The following is a 12,322-nucleotide window of genomic DNA, read 5'->3' as shown; positions in this document are numbered from 1 at the left end:
AAAGTACAAGTAAGTAAATATTGGCATTATGTTTAGTTTTGAGTTTTTGAACAACTTTATTGAGGTATATTTGACATATAATAAATGTGTTGTTATATGCCGTCGAGTCGGCCCCGACTCCTAGCGACCCCTCCTTGGGTTTCCGAGGCAGTATCACTACGGAAGTAGGATTGCCCAACCTTCCTTCCGAGGAGTGGCTGGTGGGTTTGAACCGCCAGCCTTCTGGTTAGCAGTCAAGTGCTTTAGCCACTATGCTACCAGAGCTCCCATATAATAAATAGCACACATATTTAAAGTATGTAATTTGGTAAGTTCTGATATATGTATATACCCATGAAGGCTTTGTTACAGATTAGATTGCATTTTGGAGAATTTTGTATAAGTGGAACCATACAGTATGTCTTCATTTTTATCTGGTATCTTTCACTCAACATAATTGCTTTGAGATTTTTGCATGTTGTTGCACATTTTAACAGTTCATTCTTTTTTTTTATTGCTGTGTAGTATTCCATTATATGGATGGACTGTAATTTGTTTATCCATTCACTTGTTAATGGATATTTAGGTTATTTCCAATTTTTGACTATTAGAAATAAACGGCTATAAACATTTATGTACAAGTCTTTGTATGAACATATATGCCTGATATACAGTCTTGAATACTGACATTTCATGTATTGATTGCATTCATTTTTTTGTTCTGTTTTAGTTTTGGCTCTGGTTGTTTCAGGCAGACTGGTTAAATCTCATTTCTATTACTCCGTCCTGACCAGAAGTAGAAGTTTAGAAGTGTGATTTTGAAGTATGCAAATATGTAGGATTTCTTAGGTTACTTTTATTATTTATTTCTAATTTTATTGCATTGTGGTCAGAGAGTTTTCGTATTAAGTCTTTAGGGTTTGTTAAGACTTTCTTTGTGACTTCGTATATGGTGAATTTTTTATATATGTTCCATAAAAAGTCTAATCTCTACTTGTTATATATGTATTGTGTTATTACATTAAGTTTACTATGTTTCTGCTCTTTTTTTGTCAGTTTCTGAGAGATACTGAAACCGCTCACCATGATTATGGATTTATAATTCTGTCAAATTTTGCTTTATATATTTTGAGACTTTTAAAAAGTGTATGTAAGTTCATAGATATACATTCTTGATGCATATACTTCTTTATTGCTACTTCATGTTTATCTCGTTTACTTAGGTCCTTTTTTAAAGTAATAGTTGATGAGTATTCCTTTTCCTTTTTTTTTTCCATTTATTTTATTAACCTTCTTTATTAAAGCAACACATATACTAAAAATGGGACCTCTGGCGACGTAGTGCCTAAGGCATTCGACTGCTAACCAGAAGGCTGGCGGTTCAAACCCACCAGCCACTCCTCGAAAGGAAGGTTGGGCAATCTACTTCCATAGAGAAACCTCCTCGGAAACCCAGGGAGGGGTCGCTATGAGTCAGATCTGACTGAACAGCAGTGTTTTTTCTTTTTTTTTAATGCTAAAAATGGTATAAATTGTAGATGTCAAATATAGGGAATGATTAAGTAAAACCCCATGTAACAGCCAAGAAACACAACATTGTCAACACTCCTGAAAGGCCATCCCAGCTACCATATGTCCATTCCTCCTGGAGGTAACCATGATCCTTACTTTTATATGAGTCACTTCCTTGTTTTTTGTTTTTTGTTTTTTTTTTAAATAATTTTGCCACCTTTTATGTATGTCTAGATCAGTAGGGCTTAATTTTGCCTGTTTTTAACTTTATAAAAATGGAATTTATCTTTATTACTATTCCCCACTACTGATTTGGAGGACAGGCCCTGGTGATGGCAGTGGTTAAAGTGCTCAGCTGCTAACCAAAAGTTTGGTGGATTGAACCCACCAGCTCCCCGACAGGAGAAAGAAAGATAAGGCAATCTGTTTTTGTAAAAATGTACAGCCTTGGAAACCCTATGGGGCAGTTCTATTCTCCCTTTTGGGTTACTGTGAGTCGGAATTGACTTGATGGCAGTGGGTTTTGGGTTTTTTTGGTACTGATTTAGAAGCTTTATGTCTCAACTCTATTGGTTTAATTTGTTACTCTATTTTATTAGTTATCTTTAAAAGTCTAATTCATTCTTTGTCTGTCAGGATCCAATCAGGAGACAAAAACCACATCACACTGATAGCCAAACAGGAAAAGGTTAATATGAGAATTGCTAACTAGTAAAATGTGGTGAACTACTAAAAGGAGTGAATGAAGACTATAAGAGGGTACAGAAGTAGCACATTTTGGAAAGCAAATACTACCCCCAGGACTCAGGAAGAGTAAACAAAGAACTTAGAAGCTTGGAAGAGAGTCTCCATTGACCAGTCTGAGGTTTAGACCTCTGAGGGAAGGTTTTGACTGCCATAGGAATATGCAGCCCACCTACGGCAAAGAAACGTGCCAGAGGACACTGGCTGCTCTTGAACTATGATGGGAACAGTTAGGGTGGCAGAATCTGAGGGTATAAGCCAAGAGTAAACTATGAGGGCTCAAACTAAACCAAACTCACTGCCCCATTGGGTTTCTGAGGCTGTAAATCTTTACAGAAGTGGATTGCCCCATCTTCTTTCCATGTAGTGGCTGGTAGGTTTGAACTGCTGACCTTCTGCCTTATCCACTATGCCATCAGAGCTCCAAACTACTGAGAGCTGCTAAGGTAAAGGAGATGGGTTCAGTCACGCTGATTGGCTGCCTGCTGGTGGAAACAGCACTTCAGAAGAAAGGCAAAAAGCCCTTTCTTCCTGGTCTAGCCTTGCAGTATCCCCCTCCAGTGCCCTCTATTGACAAAGCCTAACATCAAGCATTCTGGCAAAGGAGACAAGTCTGCAGTGACTCCAGCATCACAAAGCAGGGCAAAGCAGGGTGGATTTGGAGCTGAGAGGTACTAAATTAGTAACTGACTCATACATTTAGGGTTTTTTTTTTTTTTTTTTTTTTTTATTTTGTTTTGGGTGAAAGTTTACAGAGCAGACTCATTTTCCATACAGCAGTTCATACACATTTTGTCTCATGACATTGACTGCAATTCCCCACAATGTGACTGCTCTCTTCCCACTTCCTCCCCATAGTTACCTCTTTCCTGTGTCCTTCCCTCCCGTGCACTCCCCCAAACCCAGCTGTCTCCCTGTGAAAACACTGCCCTTCTGTTCTCCCACAATTGATTGCTCCAAGGAGTATATCTACCTGAACTAAATGTTCACCCTATATGCCTGTCTATTGTTGGGCTGGAAGCCACAAGAGTGGGTTCAGTTCTTAGACCTGAAGAGTAACTAGGGGCCATAGTCTTCAGGGGTCTCACCAGGCTCTTATCAGATCAGCAAACCTGGTTTGTTTGTTTTTCCCCCATGATTTTTGTTGCACATTGTTCTCCCACTTTATCCAGGATCTCCTGTAACGATCCCCTGCACTGATCCCCCTCCAAGTGGTTGACAGTGGTAGCTGGGTACCATCTAGTTCTTGGTCTCATGGTCATATAGGCTGAGGATCATATGGTCTACTAACTAGTCCCTTGGACTAATTGTTTCCATGTCACACATTTAGTTTTATACCCACCAGCCACTCCTCGGAAGGAAGGTTGGGCATAGTGATACTGCCTTGGAAAGCCAAGGAGGGGTCACTATGAGTCGGATCTGACTCCGTGGCAGTGCATTTGGGTTTTTGGTTAATAAATTATAAATACTTTAACTTCCTGAATAAGATAAGAACTTGAACCCTTTATTATCAACCAGCCTCACCTCCCATCTTAGATGCTAATACTACCATTTTAATTCCACTGTGTTTCTGAATTCTAGCAAAAAATTTTGGTTGCTTACTTGTTTATATCCTTTAAACAATTAAGATTTAAGTTTATTAACACATCTTTATTAATTTCTTTGTTTCCCACATGCTACTTCTGCCTTCATGGTATGATTTCTTTCTTGCTGAAGTACCTCTTAGGGCCATTTTTCAGTCTGATATTCCTATATGCTTTATATATATTTTTTTTTTCAGCCTGTTTTTGTTTCATAGTTTTGCCTGTGAGCTTCCCTTTAAATGGAATTATTTGCTGCAGAAGTCCCACACGTGGCCTGGATTGGAAAAGCAGCCTCAGGGCCAGTTTTGTGGTTGCTTCTGTCAGGGCTGCCTAGAGTTTCAGGTTCTAAACCAGTTTTCATACTAGTTTCTGAGAGTTCCCGCCACAAGTCGGCATTGTGTAACTTAGGTCCCATGCTCCTGTGGGGAAGACTAGGGCCTTTGGTGTCTCACAGCTGATTGTTTCCACCTATTGCTGGTGACTAATTCCTTGTCCTCATTAGTAGCCAAAGTGTTTTCTGATGGGGAAAAACTTTTCATCTCCTTGGTTCATACACAGGGCCTGTAGCCTTATTTCCTGTCTGGTGTATGCTAACATTCTAATCCTCATCAACAACTAACCTCTCCTTAAGCTCCTGTACACTGATTTGATTCTCCTCTTTGGACCATCACCTGGAACGTTACCTTTCACTTTTTAATCGACCATGTTTAAAATAAATTTTAGTCATATTTTAATTAGGTTTTCTATGTATTTAGAAGAAAAGGATTGGGTTTTCTTTTTTTATACATAATTTATTTTACTTTTTTGATGTTTGTTTTGGTTATGTCGTGCTGCTCTTACAGAAAATACCACAAATAGGTGAATGAACAAGAAGAGTTTATTCTCTTACAGTTTTGGAGTCCGAGTTCAAAGTGTCAGGCTCTAGGGACTGGGTGAAAAAGCCTCTCAACCTTGGGCTTCAGCTCTGCCTCTTGTTCCCGGCCCACTGAAGCTAGACGCTTTCTTCACTCAGGCAGTTGCTGGCTGCTGAGGCTGACAGACACAAGGTTACCAAGTAAAAAGGCACAGTCCCAAGATTACCAAACCACATGGCAGGCCACTGATTCAAGTCCACTAAGAATCCCAAGACTGGCAGGCAACATGGCAGGCTGCTGAATGATGACTCGGCTACATTCAGGGTACAAGCTTGCCAAAAAGCTGCTGACTTTTCTCAATAATTCTCCTTATATACTGGAAGCAGACCACATCCCTAAGGCAGCTACTCAGTAGATTCCACTATGTAGTTGATTGCTAATCTCACCATGGGGAATTACTACTTCCAGCTATCCAGCCACTCAAAACCAGGCCCAGCCAAGTTGACACATAACTTTACCACAATGTTGTTGAGAATCTGCACCAAAAAACCACATAGCAGTTCAACAGTTTCTACATGTACAATTTGGTAACACTGATTACGTTCTGAGGGTTGGCTTTCCACTTGTCTGCTTTGTCACCATCTTAATCAGTACTTGCTTTAGGGTTGCTAATATTCAAGATGTGATATATGATACATTTTCTTATGCTTCTCTGATGCTTTACCATTTTCAAAGCACGTGTGTGTTTAGTGAGCATCACAGTGCTATTGTGAGGTAGCTAGGACAGGCATCAGTTGCCTTATTTGCCTGATGAGAAATTGTCATTCAAAACAGAAAGCCCAGAGAAACAAATTTTACTATACATCTACCATATTCTTAGCACAGTCTGTGATGGTAGGTGTGAAAAACAGGTAGTTAAAGTTCAGTTAAGAGAGTCAACATAAACATTAAATGCCAAAACACAATAAACTAGTTGCTTTGCAGGTAACCTTAGCAGGTGCCTAATAAACATTATTTTTTACAATTAAATGTTACAAGGCAGAGAATTCTACAAATGGAAAATGCACAGTATTGACAATAACAAATGCAGTAAATGGTAGAGACAGGCCATTCAACGTGGACTGGCTTACTGGAGGAGGTGGGCTTAAGATAGGCATTTCAGGAGTGAGTAGGATATGAGCAGACATAGGATAGGATTGGAGCTATTCTAGAATGAAGTATCTGCACATGAATAAAGAAGCAGAAAACCAGACACCAGATTATGTTAGGTCTAAAGGCAAATTAATGAGTAGGCTTTGATCTTATTTTTAAAAAAATAGGTAATCATAATTTCTAAGTGAGAATACCATAACAAAAACTTTAGGATGGTGCCATTCTTCAGTAAAGCTGCAGTGAAGGCAGTGATGGGGAGGGGACAATATGGGAGGAGGTCGTGCCTGATTGGGTAAGAGAGGAGGAGGTGACCTTGCTAACAGCTCCAGGAAAGTCAGAGGGGATAGGCAATGTATTTGGTTTTATAAAGTTTGAAATATAAAAAAGGTACTTGTATAAATATATAATTTACATAATTTGCTTCTAACATGCTATGTAGGTGGAGCAGCCATCTCATAGGAAAGTGGAATGGAATTCCTAAGCCTGTCTAAGAGAGAGTCCATTGGTCCTCTCTGGCAGTGATACTCTTCAGCAATCTCCAGCGTTCCGCTGTAGGAATTCAGTTGTAGACCTGAGTTTGGAACTTAGCTTGCATTTTCCTATAGAAATATGGCACATGCTGGGATTTGGTCCCAGGCAACCCCACACAAGAAGTACATAAGCATATATAACACTGTTACCGTAAGGAAAGTACATTTTAGTTCCACATCAGATACAAGAACAATCTCCAGGCATGCAAGCACCAGAGGTGGCAGCTGGCAGCCTTTGGCAGTGTTAGCTCTTGGCAGTTTTATGGTGGGTCACTTTTTACTCCCATGAAAGCAGCTTCATCCCTTCTTCAGTCACTGCCCAGAAATACTGGTAGCTCCCCCAGGAATAGAAACTCCCCCTTTCCCAATGTCAGGGGCAGGACTATTTTACTACATACAGGGCAGTCCTGCATCAGATGGTCTCCAATTACGTATCAGAAGTGAAAAGGACACCACTGAGGTTCTGATCGTGATTTACTAGGCGCAGATACCCCATTTCTTCCTGGATTTGAATAGTAAAATCCAATGAAGAAAGAGTAGTTCTTGCCTGTACATATCTACGTCTTCCTAGTACTATCCAGTCATTGAAAAATAGTAAAATTTCACACAAGAATGTGTGTATATATTTTCAAATGACTGTTCTGATTTAAATCACAAAATATATACACATTTTGATACAAAGGAAGGAAGGTGCTAGTGGTGCTCAGCATTGACTTCTGGGCTGTCCATCTGGAGTCAGCTCATACCTGTAAGACAGGTGGATTTGGACTTGTGTTAGTATTAAGAGTATGTTGTGGTGTTAACAGGATCAGACAAGCTGCCCAGTCCTGCCTGCCTGGGCTTCTATGGTACCAGCAGGACCCATATCTCTCTGTAAGCTGGCCTATCAGGGTTAAGGTAGAGCTCGTTAGATGCCGTGGAGTTGATTTTCCAACTCATAGCGACCCCATGTGACAGTGTAGAACTGCCCTATAGGATTTTTACAGGGTTCCTTTAGGGGAGTGAAATCTGCAGGGATTAAAGGCTTAAATAGGTGAAAATCTCTCCCTCCCTGATACAACAAAGCTGAAATGGTCCTGAAAAGGGAAGAACTGTAAAGAGCATATGGGCAGCTCTCAGGGAAGAACTGTAAAGAGCATATGGGCAGCTCTCAGGGACAGTGTCTTGAATAGCATATTAACAGTGCTAACAATGAAAGGGCACACTTACCATTGTGAAAAGCCCCTAATCAGATCTTCTTGTGATAAGTCAATCAGTACCTAAACAATCACAAATAATCAGTCCCCTCCAAAAAAACTGCATTAACTGAAAACACAATGATATAAACTGAATTGATTGTGAAAACCTTGGATTTAGGAGTTTTGAGCAGTGGCTCTTTTTCCTTTGGCTTTTAACATGGATCCTCTCCAGAGGGACAGTATAGACACTAACCTCAGTATTCTGGATAAAGATGAAGTGCTGTTTGGAGTTGCTTCAGGAATTTCAAGTAAGGTAATTTTTTTTTTTTTCCTTTTCAAGCTTTATGAGTGTTACAGAAAGAGAGAGCAACTTGGCTTTACTCATTAACGGATTAATCATTTTAAGGAAAACATCATAGTTGCCTTATCTATAAACCTGGGGATAATGCCACCTACTTCTTATAGAAGTGGGCTTAAAAGAGATGAGTGTAAGTGTTTATTAAACTATAATGACTACAAACTGTTGTCCAACGACCATTCTTTTGGCCCTTCCTGGCATCTCCTTGGGGAATGTATTTCCTCCAGTTCTAGTTTAGGTAAAATCCTATCACCACAAAAATCTTGTTGTAATAAGAGATCCAAGCTTCACACAATACCATATTTATTGAAATAAGATTTAATACCATAGTACATATTCAAATACTTGTAGAACAAATGAATTTAGAGATTCCAGAATTTGTTAAAATAGGATTCATCATATTAACTTACCTTTTAAAAATACCTCCCAATGATACTATACCCTCCTTGAAGTGAGGGCCTTCCCACCTACTAGTTACAACACGTTGCCCTTAACTCCAGTTGGTACCCAGAGTCCCTCCTGTACTTACTTTTCCTAGCTCCTTTCTTCTGTGTGAGCCAAGTGGCCTACTGTTTTTCACTGCAATATCTAGTGACCTTTTCTTTACTTCTTCCATGGGAACAAAGAATTCAAATCTTTAAGGAACAGAAAGTCCAGAAATCAGATTTATGTATTTCAGCCATTTTTGTTGAAAATCTAAAGTGTTTCATTCATTTCCCTACTTTTTAATCAGAAGATATGGACTACTGAGAAGAAAACCTTTAACAGTACTGCCTCATAGCTGATAGTCATTGCATCATCACTATAGATGATACCTGTCTTGTGTTCTCAAATCTTGGAAGTTTTAAGAGGTGTCTGCCTCTCAGGGACGTACCTCAAGCTACTGAGTTATAAAAAACAAAGACATGTTGCTTTCAAGTAGATTCCAACTCACAGTGAATCTATAGGACCCAGTAGAACTGCCCGTATGGTTTCCAAGGCTGTAATCTTTACAGAAAGAAGCTCTGGTGGCATAGTGGGTAAGACATTTGGCTGCTAACCACAAGGTCAGTGGTTCAAACCCACCAGCTGCTTCACGGGAAGAAGATGAGGCAAGCTACTTCATAAGATTTACAGCTTTGGAGCTCTGGTAGCATAGTGGCTAAGACACTTGCCTGCTAACCAGACGGCTGGCGGTTCAAACCCACCAGCCACTCCCCAGAAGGAAGGTTGGGCAATCCTACTTCCGTAGTGATACTGCCTCGGAAACCCAAGGAGGGGTCGCTATGAGTCGGGGCCGACTCGACGGCACATAACAACAACAACACAGCTTTGGAAACCCAATGGGAGTCACTATGAGTCAGAACTGACTCGATGGCAGTGGGTTTAATCTTTACAGAAGCAGACGATCACATCTTTCTCCCATAGGGCAACTGGTGAGTTTGAACTGCCAACTTTTGGTTAGCAGCTGAGTTTTTAACCACTGCGCCACCATCTTTCTCCCATAGGGCAACTGGTGAGTTTGAACTGCCAACTTTTGGTTAGCAGCTGAGTTTTTAACCACTGCGCCACTATGGCTCCTTAACTGAGTTATACTACTGTCTCTGAGCCTACTCTTTCTTACACTTTTCAGCTGCTGCTCCTCACTTTTCATAGCACCTGCTAATAGATCCACCTCACCCCCTTTCTAAGTTTTGTGGGTTTTTTTTCCTGATCAGCTAAGGGCTAGAATGCAAGTCAGGGTTACTAGAATTGCATGGAAAATACGGGCCTGCTTCTGTGGGATAAAGCAGAGGAATCCTTGTTTGTGTGCTTTGTCATGTATTCAACAAGAGGCCTTAGGACCTCTCACTTCTAGGTTTATTTTTAGCGGGGTGGAGGGGTGAGGGACTGCCAATAGCTTGTCCTCCAGATAATCTAGGCTCTTGTACTAATATCCTATTGTAATTTTGAAAGAGAATTACTAACAGATTAGGTTTGTCAAAGAAGTCAAAGGGCACAGCCTCTCCTTCCTGTGTTCACACATAGCATTTTCAACATGTGTTTGTAATTGTGTCAGAGATGTCTTTAAAGACAAGATTCCTTGTGTGGATCTAGAATTTAGGATGGTGCCTGACATATGACAATGTTGAATAAATATTCTTTCCTCCCCATACCCTTTCTTGACATTGATGAACTCAGTGTAACTTGAACAAACACATTTATTCTTAGACATGGCCCACAGAGACTCAGTAAAACCCTTTTAAAATGAATAGTTATTGACCAGGATAAGAAGGAACTGAAATTATGAGGTATATCATCTTCCTAGACTGTGCTTTGTTGCAGATGGGAAGACAGAGTTTAAGGAGAAATTTTACATCTTTAGGTTCAAAGAATATTTTTAACTGCTGGAATTAAACTACTCAAGGAAATATTTGACCAGACTGAGATCTGTTGACTGTCAAAAAGAGTATGGAACATTCCATAATTAGGAGCACTTTAACCTGTATGGGCAGGAAAAGTGGGTAACCATTTTGATAAACTGCCCTGGCAACATTTTTTCCCTACAGAAGCTTCATGAAGGAAGAGACCACATGTTCCAGCCATAGTCTCTCCCAGCATCTAGGAGGCTGGCAGGCACATAGCAGGAGCTCTGCACATACTAAAAAATGAGGTGCTCTAGGCAGGCCAACTGACCCACTTACGTCTCATCAAACAGGGGCTCCAGGGTCTTCCGCTTCACTGAGGTCTTCTTACGGCTTGCCCACCTCCTTTCTGGCAACAGGTACACACGGACATAGGGGTCAGCGCCACTGCTGGTACAGGGTGTCAGGTTTCTGATTGGGTTTCAAAGATATTAGGGGAAAAAAGGTCTCTGGTTTTGCAACACTGAAGATACTCATTTGGGAGAAAGCTATACTAGCTGTTTGGCTTTAGATAGGTTTAAGGATAAAATGCCCTGTAGTTTAGATGACCAAAAAGTAAGTAAAAGTGTGCAGGATTTAGAGGACAACACATTACATACATTTTTGTAAAGTTTGAGGTAGACCAAGTACTTCCATCCAGGGACGTATTTGGGGAAAGGTACTGACTACAAGCAGACAGTTTGGGTTGTGTCTGAGCAGAGCCCCTCGCTCTTGAGCCCACCAACACCAGTGAAGAACCACCATCAAAGCGTTCCTCTGAGAACTTTGTCCCTCATAGCATGAAGACCTTCAAATTCCATTTCTCCCAGTGTGTCACTTATAAATACTACCTGTGGGAGATGCATGCCATTACCCTTGATCCAAGTGCCCATACTCTGATCTCTAGTCACCTGCTGCTCCTAAAAAGCCTTTCTGCCCCCAGAATCCCCTTACCTGCAGCCATTGATTAGCACACTGAGGCAGCGCCGCAGACACACATAGCGTACCGTGAGCTGAATCTCACCCAGCCGCCGTTGCCTTAGCTCACCACCTCTGTAAGAAAAGGATTGTCATTTCTCTTGTCATTATAAGTATCTGTCTTCTCCTTCCTCCCCACCCACCCCTACTGTCTTGAGGAAGAAACATGCTCTACTTCAGGAACAAAGAACCATGTGGGTTAATAAGATAATTCTTAGAAAGGTTCCTTCTAGTAGGAAGTCCCTTCCATCAAGCATTCACCTGTAATTATCTCCTTGGCTGAAGGCAGACTAGAAAAGTCTTTTAGGATAGTAAGATCCAAATGAAGATAAAAGGTCCTAGAAAATTTTTGTTAACTTTTTTTTAAGTGTGAAGATAATAATATGTAGGCTATATCATTTTTAAGACAGTAGAGGGTGAAGGACCATGGTGTCTGTAACTTACTTTGAAACGGTTCAGCAAAAAATAATGCAGATAAACCAAACCAAACTCACTGCCATTGAGTCGATTTGACTCACAGCGACCCCTCCTTGGGTTTCCAAGGTGGTATCTCTACAGAAGTAGATTACTCAGTCTTCCTTCTGAGGAGTGGCTGGTGGGTTTGAACCTCCAGCCTTCTGGTTAGCAGGCAAATGCCTTAGGCACTATGCCACCAGAGCTCCCATAATGCAGATAGGTCAGTATAAACAACTGTTAGATCTGAGAGAGGGAATATGTATGTTAATTGTACTTTTAACACTCAAAAGATTAGATAAAATAAAGCCTTGGAAATTATAAGCTAATCAGTAGAAAATACTTGATTGTTCAACTTTGAAAGAACTTAAGTTACATAAGGTTTAAAATGGCTTAAAGTGCACACTTTATTGGAAAAATGGAGTTGAAGGGGTTGGTCAGATTTCAGGAATCCAGTTCTGGTCTTCTATTAATCTCTAAATTTCTGTTTCTATTAACTGATCATAAAATTGAGAGAATTCAGGCTATCCACCAATTTAATCACTTGTTGAATATTATATGATCTTAACATACGAAAAGTAAAATGCATTCCTCAGCTGTGTGGTCTCCAAGCACAGCTAGCAGGAGTTTCGTATTCT

At 40.4% G+C, this 12,322-nt stretch overlaps 1 protein-coding gene across 1 annotated transcript in view; it reads right to left on the bottom strand.

Annotated features, from left to right (window-relative positions):
* Window positions 1-7,057: 7,057 nt before the first annotated feature.
* The window catches only part of ESYT3 (extended synaptotagmin 3), a 59,585-nt gene continuing 54,320 nt past the window's right edge, over window positions 7,058-12,322 (bottom strand). The window contains exons 19-23 of the mRNA XM_007947541.1: window positions 11,208-11,306; window positions 10,554-10,685; window positions 8,420-8,525; window positions 7,564-7,613; window positions 7,058-7,100 (exon numbers count right to left, since the gene is read on the bottom strand). Coding sequence (XP_007945732.1) covers window positions 7,058-7,100; window positions 7,564-7,613; window positions 8,420-8,525; window positions 10,554-10,685; window positions 11,208-11,306 — 430 coding nt within the window. The remainder of the gene's footprint in view (window positions 7,101-7,563; window positions 7,614-8,419; window positions 8,526-10,553; window positions 10,686-11,207; window positions 11,307-12,322) is intronic.

Source organism: Orycteropus afer, unplaced genomic scaffold (assembly GCF_000298275.1).
Source record: "Orycteropus afer afer isolate SDZICR_OR568_19922 unplaced genomic scaffold, OryAfe1.0 scaffold00188, whole genome shotgun sequence".
NCBI lineage: Eukaryota > Metazoa > Chordata > Mammalia > Tubulidentata > Orycteropodidae > Orycteropus > Orycteropus afer.
Note: the sequence above shows the minus strand (reverse complement) of the source record. Positions and strands in the feature narration are given on the sequence as shown.